We start from the raw sequence: 15,816 nt of genomic DNA on the forward strand, positions 1-15,816 counted from the left end.
AGAAGTGAGAAAGCCTTGCTGGTTAAAATTAGGGAGCAGACCTATAAAGAATATCTGCTGGCTGGGGTGTACTCCTCCTTACTGAGGAGAATCTGACAAGGCCTTCTTGCTTTGGCTGCAAGAGATGTTTCATTTGCAGGCTCCCTTCCTGATGGGGGGTGGTGAATATGGAACTGAACTTGGCAAGGGATGTGAAAAATAAGAAAGGATTCGATAGGTACATCCTTCAGAAGAGACAGGTGAAGGAGAATTACTCCTGGTAAACAAGAATGGAGAACTGGCTTCAACAGTCATTGAGAATGCTGAGGTGCTCACTGAGGTCCTTGGCTCAGTCTTCACTGGCAGTCAGGCTTGCATGTCTCACGTGGAAAGTGTCTGCACAGATGACAGGAGAGCAAAATCTGTTGCACTGTGACAGAGAAAGTCCAAGACTGCCTCATGAGGCTGAATGCATACAAGTGAGTGGGGCCAGGTGGTATGCATCCCAGGGTCCTAAAGGAACTGACTGATGTAGCCAACCCACTCCCCATCTGAAATACTCTGTCCAAGCCTTGAGGCCTCAGCACTAGACAGATGTGGAGCTATTGGAGCAGGTTATGAGGAAAGCCACAAAGATGATCATAGATGACTGGAGCACTTCTATGAAAAAAGACTGTGGGAGATAGGTGTGTTTCTGTTTGTGTTTTATTTTTTGCTTGGAGAAGACCTTAGGGAGACCTCACTATGCCCTTCTGGTAATTGCAAGGAGCTTATAAACGAGAGAGACAAACTTTTATCACAGGTAGGTATATCACAGGCTGTCCTAGAGGATGACAATGTTGTGCTTATGGGATGGCCTCCAGTATTTAAAGGGATGCCAGCAGCCAGCTTCTGTTGGGCTGTAGAACTTACATGCCAGTTCACACATGAGTCAGGTTTAGAGTGCCGGTGTTGGAAAATCTTGCCAAGCAATTTAGTGTGCCTTATGTTTAAATGCAATGACTGTGGGAGGTTTCCCTGAATTCTCTTGTGCAATGTTCATGTTCTGTCCTCCATCACCCTCTTTTCTGGCAGTATCCTATGGAAACATTTTAACTATTCTTGCTCCTAAAGGCATTATTGAATGCTTGACCATTTAAAAATAATAATAATAATTTCCTTATTTTAATTTAATGAAGTATAATATAAGTTACATAATGTGTATACATATAATGAAGAATAAGGTGGGTCAAGGTACTACTGTTAATAGTTACAGATAATAGACTTCCAGACTATTAAGTGTGGTATTCTGAACCTAAGTTCCTACTAATCAGTTTTACTATAATTCCTCTCTTGGTTATTACTGCATATATGGGAGATATATTTGAGTACTGAGAGGAGCAAGCTCTTATCTATGGTGTTGTAAGGCAAGTTATCTCATACCTCTTTAACCTCTTTTACAGTATTCTGCATTTGTGTGTCACTTGTTTCTCTCTGTTTGACAGTCAGTAATTAGATATCATTAGTCAGAGACTGAATATTTCTTTAAGTAGCAATAGACACAAATCAAGTGAAGGCCTATTCAGAAATAGCTTTATTATATGACCATCCTGCCATTTCTTTGGTAATAGTTTGGTTTAAATTCCTGCTCTGTTCCTTTAGATAAATATGTTGTCAGCTCATAATTTTTAAAATTATTGTTGATTAACAGAGCTATGCACATCCCATCGCTGGGATGAACAACAACACTCAACCAAAGTTACATTTTCACCTTCCACTTCCTTCCTTTCTCTGCTAATATACCATTTCCCTACTAATTCTGATAATTTGTCATGTCATTAAGCATTTCCCCTTTCCACAAGACACTTTCATGAATGTCTGGCATGAGTAAAACTCTGGAATGGACTGTGTTGTTTAGTTATTTGACAAGCATAATGGGAAGCTGTAGATAAGAAATTTCCATCTTAGAACAGGTAACAAGGCAGATTTCTCAGTGCTTCAAATAAATCTATTTGGATTTCTTGTTCTGGCATTTTATAGTTACATTTATATTTTGAATATAGAAATATGAATATTAATTGTAGAACACTCTAAATACTAAATTTGATAATCCAACCTTAATTTTCTCAGTTTTCCCTAATCTGCTGCCTAACTTTCACACAATTACTATGGGTTTATATTTTTGTTTGCATCAGGAGTGAGCATACAAAATGTCACAATTTTTCCTGTCTGCTGTGTCTTGATTTGCATTATGGATGCTCTCCGAGAACATTGGAACGTACTTTCCAGGAGCATGCCTAATGCACCTGATCCTTATAGGACAGTGAATCCATGGGACCAAACTGGAGTTAATTTGAAATGAGTTTCCTGAAATAAGCAGCACCAGTATTGCTTTCCGCTTCACAACCACCCAGCTAAGCTTCACAATTTGCTCACGCAGCCATTGCAGCAAAGTGCTGGGATAACTCTAGCTGGCTTTGAGTTTTTTGTTAATCAGTTGTTGAGACACAATGTTATTTGTTTTTCTATTTTTAAGTAATGTTGTTATGTGCTGATCAAGTCATCATTGCACCACAACGTTATCTTTATTATGTAATTGAAAATCAATAGTATAGAAGGATAGAGTGGTAAACTGACTTGGAGGCCTTATAAAACAGGAAGTAGAAGTCGGGTGTCTTGTCATACTGTTTAAAGCTGTAAGTGCTCAACCACATTTCATAATATCATAATGGATACCAGGGGATCTGTTAATGTCATCAGCTTCCAATTATTCTCTTGATTAACTGTTTATTTATTCATTATGCAGTTGGATGTTCTGTCTTGCTTTGCTATTTGGAAATGGCATCGTTATCCAATGATCATTTGCACCAATAATCTCATCTTGTGTTATGAGGGAATTTTAGGCTGTCATGTGCAGCTCCTACTGAAATAACTCATTTGTGTCAGAAGTGCACCCAGAAAGAAGTTAGCAGCTTTTAGTGGTTATTACTTTAACAGAACTTGTTTGTCATAGAATCATAGACTGGCCTGGGTTGAAAAGGACCACAGTCATCTAGTTTCACAAGCCCCCTGCTATGTGCAGGGTTGTCAACCTCTAGTGAGACCAGGCTGTGCAGAGCCTGGCCTTGAATGCTTCCAGTGATGGGGCATCCACAACCTCCTTGGACAACCTGTTCCAGTGTGTCACTGGTATCAAACATTTTTCACAGTGTGCTGAAGGAAGGGAACCCCAACAGTTGCATCCTAGAAAATCAAGTAAGATGGTGTTTCTTGGATTTTCTTGTTACTCTTAATGTTTGTGGAATTTTGTAAATAGATTTAGGATTAACATCTATTTGTAATTTTGTCTACAAAGGCTTCCAGAATAGTCTGAGAGGCAGATTTGTTTTAATGTGTGTTAATATAATACAGCTAAATATGAAGGAAAGTGATGTAAAATTTGTGTGTTCCCAATTAATAACACCTGAAACTACTACAACCCCCTCTTAAGATGAAACTTCAACACTTATGTAGAATTTTGTTTAACAGGTGAAACTATTATACCTTTATTACAGTCATATCTGCACAGAAAAATAGACCACTGCAAGGAAAGAAACAAAACATCTCTAAGCAACTGTTTGGCAGTTTTCAACTTTGTTTCACTGGTCCCTGAGATTTCACCTTAACCTTTGACATATGAATGTATTTGTCTTCTGGAAGTTAAAATCCCATAATCAGAATCCAAGTGTGTTTGAACCTGTTATGAAGATGACCTTCCTGGATGAGATCAAGTAATCTCAGAACTTAGAATCTCATCTCCTTGTGTCCCAAAGCAGATGTTCCTGGAAGCAGTGCAAGATTTAAAGGAAAAAAAAAACAACTTCAAAATATTCCTTACCATTCAATAGTTTGCTGCTCAGGGATCTCTTCATGTAAAGGTGCATCTTCAGATCTGTGAATTTTCCTGTGATCTAGACTCTCTTCCTCGTTCATTATTTCCCTCTACCAGACCCAGCTGAAACAAAGTTCACGGCTTAACTACGTACTGTTACTACATCTTTGTTGTCTTCTAAGCCTTTCTTTACAGCCCTCTCCCTTTGAAATAACTGTTAAGCAAGCTGTTTCTTTGATCACCCTTTCATGATTGAAATTCACCCATGTAATTGTCCACATGTAAGCTGTAACCTCTTCCAGTTATCTATTTCCAGCCTATTTTCTATTTTGTGTACTTTTTGTGTTCTAAAAAAAATAAATCATTATATGATTGTTTCAAGAAATGAGGTCACTTGGTACCATAAGGAACCTACAGATTCACATCTTAAGGTCCCTTCCAACTTGCACGATACTATGATCTTGAAGACATTCCTGTTAATGCAGTCAGTTACTTGAGTTTTTGATACTCTCCAGAGGAACCAAGCTTTAGAAGCAAGTGACAGCCTAAGCACCCTGGTGTTTTTGTTTGATTTTGGTTTTTTGTAAATATGAGGATTAACTATTGTTTATGTAAGAAAATAAGTTGAGAATAAAGTTTATGTTTAACAGTGGCTACGGATGCAATGCAGACATTGTCTTCTAGGCTTTTTTCACTGGTGATATTGCCTCTGTTTCTATACAGAAATCCTTCCCATTTTTTTCCAAACTCAGGATCTTGTTAGGTCATTGTACATATAAGAGTTTTCCCTCCCTCTCCTGTTTTTTGTGTTGTTCTTTTCAACACCCCCCTCCCCCCCCCCCCCTTCTCTCCAGAAGAGGCTGTGGGGCTGGAATGATTGAGGTAGATGTAACTTCTATATCAGGAGTGACTTACACAGGAGATGCTGTGTATCAAAGGACATATTTCTTTAATATAAAGAATTATATTAGTTGTGCATTCAGGTATTACAATACATACCGATTTATATATTTATATACAGAAATTATCCTGGTGTGACTCTGGCTTGATTAGTTTTATATGGGAAATATACACTTCTTTTTGTTTGGTGATATAGGCTGATCTATCATTTCCTTCTTTTTGGGCAGAATAAAGAAAATGAAAGTTGTTATTTACATGCAGATAGGGATTTTCAGCTGTAGTAGATTTTAGTTGTAAGTTTGTTGCATTTTTTTTCTGAGAATGAGAAGTGAAAATTAAAGATAAATAAATCTATGATCTAATTTCAGTTCTAGTGAAATGATGAATCTCTTCAAATGATTCTACGTCACCCATAGACTAAGGTACAAAATGCTAATTTGCTGCTAGACTGCAGCATCTGATTTGCATTCCAAATCAGACTGCAGTGTTCCCCAAATGAATTTGTGCTCTCAAAGTGTATTTAACCTGTGCTTTTCCTAAGTCCATAAATGTGCATGTGTGTGCATGAGGAAGCCTGTACAAACATGTCGTACTTCACCATTATCAGAGATCTACTTTTTAAAATGGGGAATAGAAGCACACAGATGAATCTGGATACTAGCAATCAGATAAGGAATCGATTCAATGATTGCTTTAAAGCTCTGTACCACCCCTCAGTTCCTGTTTATTGTGACACTCGTGACAGATAATGTATATAGGGTGTGTATCATTTGCAGTGATTAATATGTATCAAATTCTGTTTGTTTGTATGCATAAAAATGAATGTGCGTACATAGATCTTTGCTGTGTATGTTTTCTAGTATATTCCAAATGTTTAAATTTGTTGATAGTGTCAGATGATACTGATATATGAGAAGGAGGGAAATGAAGACTTGTATTATTCTTAAATGTGCTGAGGGAGAGAGAGAAAAAGGGAGGGAGCGAGAGAGGGAGGGAGGGAGGGGGAGAGAGACAAGTAATACAGCATAAAGAACCCACAGGCATCTGGGCTTTCCCACTTCAGTAGCAAATAGGGGGAATTATGGGTTGGTGGTCTGCTGCACATTAAGAGGACACCCCTCCATCTGTTTTCAGTACAGCCTGTTTCCAATTTAAAACACAGATTTCAGAACAAACCTCAATTTCTTTTCTCCATTTTTATATGCAAAGTAAGGCTTATGAATTGGTGTCATTGCTATAAGGGCTCAGACCAAATTTCCCCCCAAAAATTCACGGGCTGTTCATTTGAATACCTGCTTACAGTGGTACACAATGGGCAGCTTTGAGAAGAAAAATTGATAATCTTCACGGAAGAGTAATTTGAATGAAATTACACTTGACAGCCTGTCTCCAAGCAAACAAGGAGAGTGAGGGAGCCTTGCTAAGCTCTGAGGACTTGCCTAAGCCTCTGCTGTTGGAGCTTCCCAGGGAAAAAAAAAATCCACACTTATTCCTACATCTGACTGAAACCTTTGATTAATTCTCTGTAGCTGTTTCTAGTGAAGAAAGGTAGCCATGGAAGAGAATATGGAAGAGGGACAAACACAAAAAGGTACAGTGATGATTGCTTTCTGTTTGTGAAGAGATAATGATTTTGCAGTTCCTTATTTGCTTTAGCGGCATGCTGTAAGGTTAGTGAATGTCCTTATGCGGCAGATGGGATTTTTTTTTTTTCCTTTCTGTACTGATTACATTCATTTGTCTCTCTGCAGTAGCAATTAGTATTAATACAGTGATTGTTGCATGATGCTTAATATTAAAGGAATCTAAACAGTGAATTTTACATTAATACTTAGAATATAGCAAACATTTAATGCAAGCTGCTTCCCAGACCAGCCTTTGTTAGCCTTCATTTATTTCATGTTTTCACGCTTGTCTTGCTGGGTCAAGGGAGCCGAGTGTGAACTATGAGAGAGCTACTCACACAGTATTTGAAGCTGGTTGCTGTTGGTTATCTAACAATGTAGCCAGTATTTACACCTTGAATGAGAGTCCAGACTGAACAAAGACAAGGGGGGTATATTTTGTATATATTCAGGAAGTGCCAATATCTTTCCCTGCATTTTTCTCTTTTTCTGTGCTATATGTTGAAGTAAACTTAGTATTTCCACAGTATGAATTTGAATCTTGTTGAATTTTGTATGTAGCAGCTGAAATTGGTTTAGCAAGAGGTACACAGCATGTTCTGAACATATCTTTTCTAAGGTTTCTGGATGAATTGAAAATAACATAAGAGAATGTGCTAGCACTTAAATAGCAAAACAAGGTAATTGTCACTGTTTACTGATTTCTGAATCCCTGAAAAATGCAGTGTTTATGAAGTCCTTGCACTCATGTTATTCTGTAAAAGTGACACTACAGTAAAAGGAACCAAGGATTTTTTTATTTTACTGCAAGCACAAAGAATAATCCTGGGGAGTATTTGCCATGTTAAATCATATGTACTCTTAATTCTGTATTTATTGCCAGTTTTGAAAAGGAATGAGGGACTCACTGAGTTAATATAAATAGCCTGCAATGGCATATTTTTCTGAATTGATGCTGTATTCTGTTTTTCTGCTCCCTGGTCAATCTGCTTCCTACATGTAAATGTCATGCTTTCTCATTGTAAGTGACCCATTTAGACTGAATATAGCTTTGGATTGTTTATGGTGGTCTTGTCTAGAAACACAGTACATAACCATGAGAAGACTGAGTGAAGATATGCGAGCATCTTCTGTTTACATATGTATTATTATATTTATAAGGACTATTGTTTGTTGGTGATTTCAGCAGTTGCTTTGGTTAAACTTTATTCTTTGCAAATGGCAGAAATAATGGAAATCAAAAGAGTTTTTTTCTGAATGTGAAATCAATATATTCATTGCCTGGCTTGTGTTACTTGCATTTAGAAATTAAAGGCATCCTTTTTCTTAGAGCTGGAGTAAATTGAACTGTTTGGTCACTGAATCAAAATGATTCATTGCTATTGCCTGAAGAAATTGTGAAATTCAAAACCCCCAAGTCCTTACTAGGAGGAAAAAAATAAATAAAAATAAAAACAAACAGGAAAATGTGAATCTGTTTATATTTTAAAAGCACATGTTGTTATTTATGAGCTGTGTCCTCATTGTTCATATGGTAAGCAGGTGAGTGACCAATAGCCACTCAAAATGGTGTGATTAATAGTCTGATTACAGCAGGTAACACTGCTTGTTCCCCCTCACCCCATTCCCATTTACAATGTAATGTTTTTGGCCTTTTCTTCCTCTAGTGGTACCCAGCTGTCATTGTGGACAGTGACAAGCTGACAAATTATATTTACTTTTTCCTGATTGGTGTGGAAAGGGGGTGCTGCGTAGTTGCTGTCACCATATTTGTTAACCTGTCATCTCAACCTGTTGTGTTTCTGCTTTGGATTCTTGCGACTTTAAAACTGTATTTTGAGTTTGAGGAAAGCATCTAGTTTAGGAGCAAAATAAGAAAAACCTTTTTTTGTGAGTTCTTGAATGTAGCTTTAGGAATTTTAGCAATGTATAGGGAAGATCATGAAATGATGGATCTGTTTAAGGTTTGCACTTTGCATTTTAAAAGTGTTGGCTATTATCAGTGATAATCAGTCCAGTTAATCTGGAGCGGTTCTTCTAACCATAGTGCCCCAGCAACTTTATCTGTCATTTCTATGATCCGATTTTCATCTTTCTGCCATCTTGAGTGGAACTGTTTTTCTCCTGTTTCCTACAAAATCAATGGGAGTGTAAGTGCTCGCTGCTTACCAACTCCAGCGCTTTTTGCAGCAGTTGCTTTGAACCTCCCACTGAACAGCATTACGTATTGCTAGCAGCCATGATGGAATTGAATAGTTCATACTGATGCATTTCATAATTATGATAATGACAGCTCTAATAACAACTGCAAGCCTCTTATTGCATAGCATTCTCTAAAATCAGTTACTGAGAAGTGCAAATGGAATTCTTACCATTGAGATTCTAAATAATGGCATTCTGTCTTACACAATCTCTGTGCATTCTAACGTTTAATGAGATTTGTTTGTGGCTTCAACTTGGGAGATTATCAACAGAGGAATATATCACATTTGGTTTCTGAAATTAATGCATTACTAGAAGCATGTATTTGAAATTAATGATTGAAGATCAGAACCTTTATTAATCCATATTTTCTTACTATGTGCTTTCTTTTTGACATAAGTGGAGCTAATGCTGTTGCCCAGCAGATTTCATGTGTGAAAATCTAAACCAAGAATAATTTGTTTACTGCTTTTGTTTTAAACTATTCGAACAATTTTATTTTATTTTGTTTTCATCACTCAGTGGTCTTTGTTGATACTTTGTTCCTTAGGCTTTCAAGTGAGAGCAGGCTAAAGGGGGAATGTTTCAAACACGTTTGCTATACAGCTCTTTGTAAGCTGACAAGAACTGAAGCTGTGCAGAAAGCCTGGCCTGAAATGTCTACAAGTGAATGCCTAAAATACATTCTAAGAAAGATCAGCTTGTTAACCATTTCTGTAACAATGACATTCTACTATATGCCTAGAAATTATAACTCTCTATACCTTTGATTGTAAATTTGCAGTCTGGAAAAGGGAGGATAACTGAAGCCTGTGATGTAAGTGATTGATGTATTTTTAAAAATTATCGGCTGCACTTAAAAGCATAAGTTTTCTTGATGTCTGTAGGGATGTGTGCTGATTGTGAAATCCTTATGCATAAATTAGCATGTGTGTTAGTGCAGGTCTCAACTGCCAGTATTTGAAAGACAATGACGTCAAAAGCTCCAGCTCCTGCAGTACAGGTCCTCCCTCCCTGAAAGCACTGAGATTGCTTGTCTCCCACCCTAGTCATACTCCCTTATAGACAACTTTCTTGAGGGCAAGCACTGTAAATGTTTTATTGTGTGAGACTTAAAGTGGACAACATATCCATTTCAAAAAAAAAAAACCAAAACAACAACAACCCCAAAGCATTCTATAGCACAGCAAGATATGTTTACACCATTTGAAAATATTTTTCTAATGAAGTAGTAGTTCGAATTCCTTTCTAGAATAAACTATTGTGAGTGGATAGAGCAACTGTTTATGCCGCAGCAAGTGCTGTGAATAACTGATTTTATTTTAGCTCTCTTGGCTGTAGTATGCCTGACAAATATAGGCAAGGTTCCAGTGGCTGCAAAGTAAATATATTTTCTGACAGGTAGTGGTTGTATACAGAATTAATGAGTTAGCACTTGGTTTGTGTTAGTGATCTTGATGGATCTGCAGTCTATTAACAAAGTACCAAAAGAAAGATTTAAGCAGCCTGGGATGTGCGCTTCTTCAGACATGAGAAAGATTGAATTGCTTCCTTTTACTCTGGAAGTAGGTAGGCTAATATGGAGTAGATAAAACTGATTTTGATTTAATAGTCAGAGATGAAATATCACCTAGAATATTGCAAACATTGCTGCATTTTTTTTCATTCTTCTAAATCTTTCTCTTTACCTCTAAAAGAGAAGAAATGACCATCTCAAATTTAAGTCTTGTTAGAAAGCTTATTAAAATAAAAAGAAGCAAATATGGTTTTTATTTTTTTGCTCTTTGATTTTCTTGGTGATGCTATTTGTAAATGGAGAGTTAATTTATGTCCTTTAGTTTAAATACAAACAGTAAGTGCTGGCCATGTTTGTATTTTCAGTTGGATTCTTCTTGAGTTGTTAGCACTTCGGCCCTCTAGGACCCCTGAGTTATCATCAGTATTCTTAGTAATTTGGAAACTTCTTCAGCTGAAGTAGTGGAGTTTTGCCACCTTATATTCTTCATTCTGAACCTGGATTTTTCAGTGCTTTCGTAAGGAAAGCCTGATGTACAGAGGTCAGTATTAAATAATTAACTGAAAATTGAAGAGCCACTAGCAGAGTAATTAATTTTCCTTCTTAATCAATGTTAAGTATGGAAGTAAAGTTTATCATTTGGTAAAGTCCCTCATTCTATTTCCTGCTTAATTCTCCTTTGTTAATCAATACATTTATCAAAGAAAAATCCTGTAACATCATTCAATATGAATTTGAAATGAATTGTTCTTACACTAAGTTATGCACATTTGTGTAGTAACTACAGACTAAATTACTTAAGATTCTTACATTATGATCTGCAATTTGAATATCTGCTATTATTCAATACATTATGCTGTTCACAGATGATGCAAATTTAGTCTTTCTTGTTTGTTTAATCTTTAACACTGAAAAAGTCTGTCTTAAGAAATACTGTTTTCTACTATTGAAGGATTAATGTCATACTAGTTATAAGCATGAAAAGCCAGCTTCAGTGTGACCTATATGAATTCTTACAGGACAAAAAGTATTCTAGCTGCTCTAGGGAAGGATCCTCAGTTAAATGTGTGAGAATTGAAGTCTGTATGGTAATTTTGACTCATGCATCAACTTCATAAACTATTTTTGTAAAAAGATATTTCATAAATAAGCTATGTAAATATTTTGCACATCTGAAAATTTGTTCTTAAGTATAGCTATGCATTATTTCTAAATACAATTTTGCCAATGTATTTTTTACCATGCTTTATCTGCAACAAGTTAGAGAATATGCACTTTCTTGTTTATATTTCATATGGAGTTTGAAGTAAAAAGCAAGTAAGAAAAAAGCAGTTCTTTAGGTGGCTCTGCCACAGGTTGTAGACACTGAGTATAATAATATAAAAATCATAAAGCACATAAGCATCTGATTTGCATTCAAATCAAAATGTTAAAAAAATATGTGAATATGATACTATATCAAATATTTTGCCAGTTAACTTTCAGTTTGTCAATGTTACAAAGTCTTCAGTCAGTTCATAAGGCTACGATGCATAATTCCTGCTTATAGACCATCATGTGACTGATTTCTGAGCCAGAAAGCTCTACATTGATGTGTTGTCACAAGTCTTTTGCTTAAAAGTGTGTGTGTGTGGGGGGGGGGGGAGGGGGGGGGGGGAGGGAGAAGAGAGAAGTAGGAGGGGGAAGAAGATATAGGGACTTGACCATTCATTATACAATGAAATTTAAGAATTCTTATCATTTTTCTTTTGCAGGGTGATCAGAATCAGTATCAGAACAAAAACGTATGGCATGAAACATTTTCTAGAGGGATTCAAAATCTTAAAACTGCTGTGGAAAGAGAAAAATATTTGATTTAAAATAATGAAATAGACATCTGATCTTGAGTCAACACTATAGAGGGTTGACCACTTCCCTGGGGAATCTGTTCCAGTGCCTGACCACTCAGAATGAAAATGTTAATGGAAGTGGTAGCAGTTTCTTTATGCACAAAATCTATGTATTGAATTATAGTGTTTTCAAATGGCTTCCAAATCTTTGCCTCGTGTCTTTCAAGGAAAAAATAATCTGTTTAAGTGTTAATATAATGATTAAAGGTTCAATAATCTTAAATTTAAAAACAAAGCACAACCCTACAAATGAGTACTTTGAGCAGAGTAATACTAGATTGATATTAGTGACCACTAGACCACGTGGCCATGTGCTGGTTTGGGCTGCCCACAGAGGTGGTGGAGTCACCATCCCTGCAGATGTTTAGGAAATGTTTAGATGTTGTGCTGAGGGACATGGTTTAGTGGGGAAATATTGGTGGTAGACGGATAGTTGAACTAGATGATCTTGGAGATCCCCTAGGGAAATATTCAACTTGCTACATTCATGCCACCTACATATATGGTAATATTGCATAGAGCAAGTTTGGTTTTACCATAACTGAAAGCAGTGAGCAATAGGAAAATGTTCATGCTCGGGTGAGCATTCCTCTTGGTGTTACTGGTAAAGTTCTCACAGTTGACCTATAAGCCTAGTTTCCATGGTGAGGGAAGATGTTTTCTGCCTAGCAAGGTGATGTAGCCATTCTGGGAAGTTCCTCTACCCTAGTGACACCATCTTCTACTACTGAATTAGCTTAGCATTGGTTTTTTGTTTGTTTGTTTTTTTGTTTTTTGTGTGTGTGTGTGAATTCATTAAGACTTCCCACACCCTGTTTTCACACCAAATTTTGTTAAACTACGTGCAATACTAAGCAGCTAGCATAATTTTGGACCAATTTAATAACATGGGAAGAGCTTGTGGTATCTTTCTACAGCTTTCTAACATGCTATCTGAAACGTGTTTGGTCATAGCAAAAAATTTAGGCTTGCAGTTTTTCATATAGGAAAGAAAAATGAGTAAGTCCTGAGCTTAGAATTGCTGAGGAAGCCAAGTGAGGGCTGTATGCCTGACCTGCTCTGATGCCTTTTCAGATCAGGAAAGCTGATGTGTACATCCTCTCAATGTTCAGCTTCCTTCTCTTCTACCCTTTTTGCAAAGCTTATCTCAAACAACTCTTCACCTTCAAAGCTCTTTTTTTTTTTTTTTTTTTTTTTTTTTTTTTTTTTTTTTAATGAAGTGCAGGTTACCAACAGTACCTTAAAAGTTAAAATCCACATGCTGAAATTGATAGTTGTTTATAATAGTTACACTATTCCTGTTCTGTCATTAAACAAGTCCTGACTCTTTTAGGCTATTCTTTAACATTTAATTCACATTAGTAAACATCTAGGATCTTACATGTTTTAATTTTTGATTTCTTCAAAAGATTTTTTTTTAATAGTCCAGGCTCTAGATATAGTGTTATGTAAAGCACTAAAGGAACTTGCAGACAGTATCTCTGTTAGCTTGTAGAAGTATGCCACAGAGAGAGGTTGATAAAGCCCCCATGTTTCAGATTTTACATGGTTGTAATTTTTTGTCTTAGCAAAATCACAAGGTCACAAGATTTTAACCTATTAATCTCTGAGAATGTTATGCAAAAATAAGGAATACCTTGAATTTTGTGGCATTGTAGGTGTGCTGCCAAAGACATCTTATGTAGTCTACTGACAGAGCCCTTCCTAAATGTTTTTTACATGCTGTTGTCATTTCCAATGTTTCGGTTATACTAACTGGAACTGCAGACTTTGCATGAGGCAGTCCTGTCAGACAAGGGGAATTAAATACACAGTTCCAGTGGTATAAGATATAGCACCTACCCCTCATTACAAATATAAGAGACATTTATGAAAGATGCAGAACACTTGCTCCAGTGGCAGTCAATACTCCTGACTTTACTTGAGAGAGTGTTTATCTGTCACACAACTGACTGTTCACTGAAGTATTGTATTTCCTGTTGGTGAGTGGCAATGAATACCTTCCTGGTAAATCTTTTTATTTTGCCAGTTAAATGTAATATTGCACCCTTTTGTCATATGTATAAAGTGATTAATATTGAGCAACTTCCTGCTTGGTTTTGACCCACTTGTTCTGTGATATCCTTAGTCAAAATTACATTTACAGCTGTTTTTCTGTGTGACATATTTTACCATAGCTTATGGGGCAGCCTGAAGGCTGGACCTGGTCTCTGGGGTGCTTGTACTTAATATGCTCCCTTTTTATGGCGAAGTAGATCAACAGATCAGAATGTGCTGCTGCCATTCTCAGCAGACAAATGCTTCTCAGCCTTACCTGTGCAATGTCAGTTAGGGCAGATAGCTGCTGTAAAAGAAAACAGGATGCAGTAGCTGCTCCTGTGCACAGTGAGCCCAGTTAAGCCTCACTGGTTGTGCTGAATTGGTGAGTTGTGGAATGACCTTAACTGAGCGGACTTTTATTTTACTGATGACAATGGTAAATCAGTACCATTTTGCATCCTTCATGCGGCACAGAACAACTGAAAACTTTAATGCAGTAGTGTTTAAAGTAAGACTATACTAACAACAAACATGTACTTTACCGGGATAAAATAGTAAATAGCAACTCACTATGCATTGCTGAGGATGAAAATGAATGTTTGAAATTGCCTTGAGATGGCTGGCTACTGTGTTGTTCGTAGATATATTGAATCATTTTATTGAATGCACATATTGATTTTTAATTTTATTTTTTTTAAGCACAGTAGGTTTAGTAGAAAATGCTTCCCCCTTAATGTGGTTTGCTTTTGTCCATGACTTGATAAAAAAGCACAATAATATGGAAAAGGAATCTTAGTTTTCTAGCTCAGTGGCATAAAAATGCTGTGACTTTTCCTTGGAATTAAGTGTTAATACTTTTCCTCTTTGTTGTGATGCTTCAATATATGTCATTGGAGACTTTCTCAGCCTTCTTATTTCCCACTGAGAGGTTGATAGCTCCCTGAAATTAGCCAGTTAATCTGATCTTACTTATATTCATGGAAAGCTATAAACAAGCATATCCATGCTTCCCCACCTTGCTTTCCTCTTAGTAGGTTGTAATTCTTTATTTAAAAATAAAAATAAAAATCTGTAGATTCTCTTTTTGGTTCTCATGCTGTTCAAAAGCATTTTATTACCATGTGGCCTAAGTAGATTGATGTACTAGACTGGAACAGGGAACAATCTGTTTTTTCCCATGTGATCTTACATAAAGAGGAACAGATCTCAAACTAGTTGAGCCATAAAATGTTTCCTCAGTGTCATGGTTTTGTAATTTTTTGCTATTGGTGTTCACATCATGACATCATGTGGAGCACAGAGAAGAACTTCACGTTTTGTCACTACAGGATACTTCACCTTTGCTGGAAGATCAATTGTCCAAGTAAGATTTAAGGATCACATTCATTCACACTACCACTATTAAAATTAAGTAGCATTTGCTTGTAAATACATACATTGCCATTGATGTTACTGTAGAATAATGCAACTGACATACTACATCTACATAACTTCAGTATTCTGAAAATCAGTAACCAGGGCTCTGATCCCAAGAAGAACTGCATACATGTTTTTGCTGTCATGCACTGTCAGTAATCTTATTGGTTTTATGCAGATTATTAATTTATGCAAAAATGAAGCATTTGGATGGTCTTTAAGATTAGAACCTAACACTGCAATGGAGTAACGTATTGTCAGGTTTTGGGCAAAAGAAATCTGTGAGGGCACATGATGCAATTAAATGGGAACTGAGTGGAGACTGGAAGGAAGGTTGGATGGAGTCTAATTTATTTTTTCCTTTTTGTTTGTTTGTATGATATCACAGTAAATTAATAT

General features: G+C 36.5%; 1 protein-coding gene across 1 annotated transcript in view; it reads left to right on the forward strand.

The window, feature by feature from the left end:
* Nucleotides 1–5,692: 5,692 nt before the first annotated feature.
* GPM6A (glycoprotein M6A) overlaps nucleotides 5,693–15,816 on the forward strand; it is a 99,588-nt gene continuing 89,464 nt past the window's right edge. Inside the window, exon 1 of the mRNA XM_072334224.1 lies at nucleotides 5,693–6,320. Within this exon, the coding sequence (XP_072190325.1) occupies nucleotides 6,284–6,320 (37 nt within the window). The 5' untranslated portion in view covers nucleotides 5,693–6,283. The remainder of the gene's footprint in view (nucleotides 6,321–15,816) is intronic.

Source organism: Excalfactoria chinensis, chromosome 4 (genome assembly GCF_039878825.1).
Source record: "Excalfactoria chinensis isolate bCotChi1 chromosome 4, bCotChi1.hap2, whole genome shotgun sequence".
NCBI lineage: Eukaryota > Metazoa > Chordata > Aves > Galliformes > Phasianidae > Excalfactoria > Excalfactoria chinensis.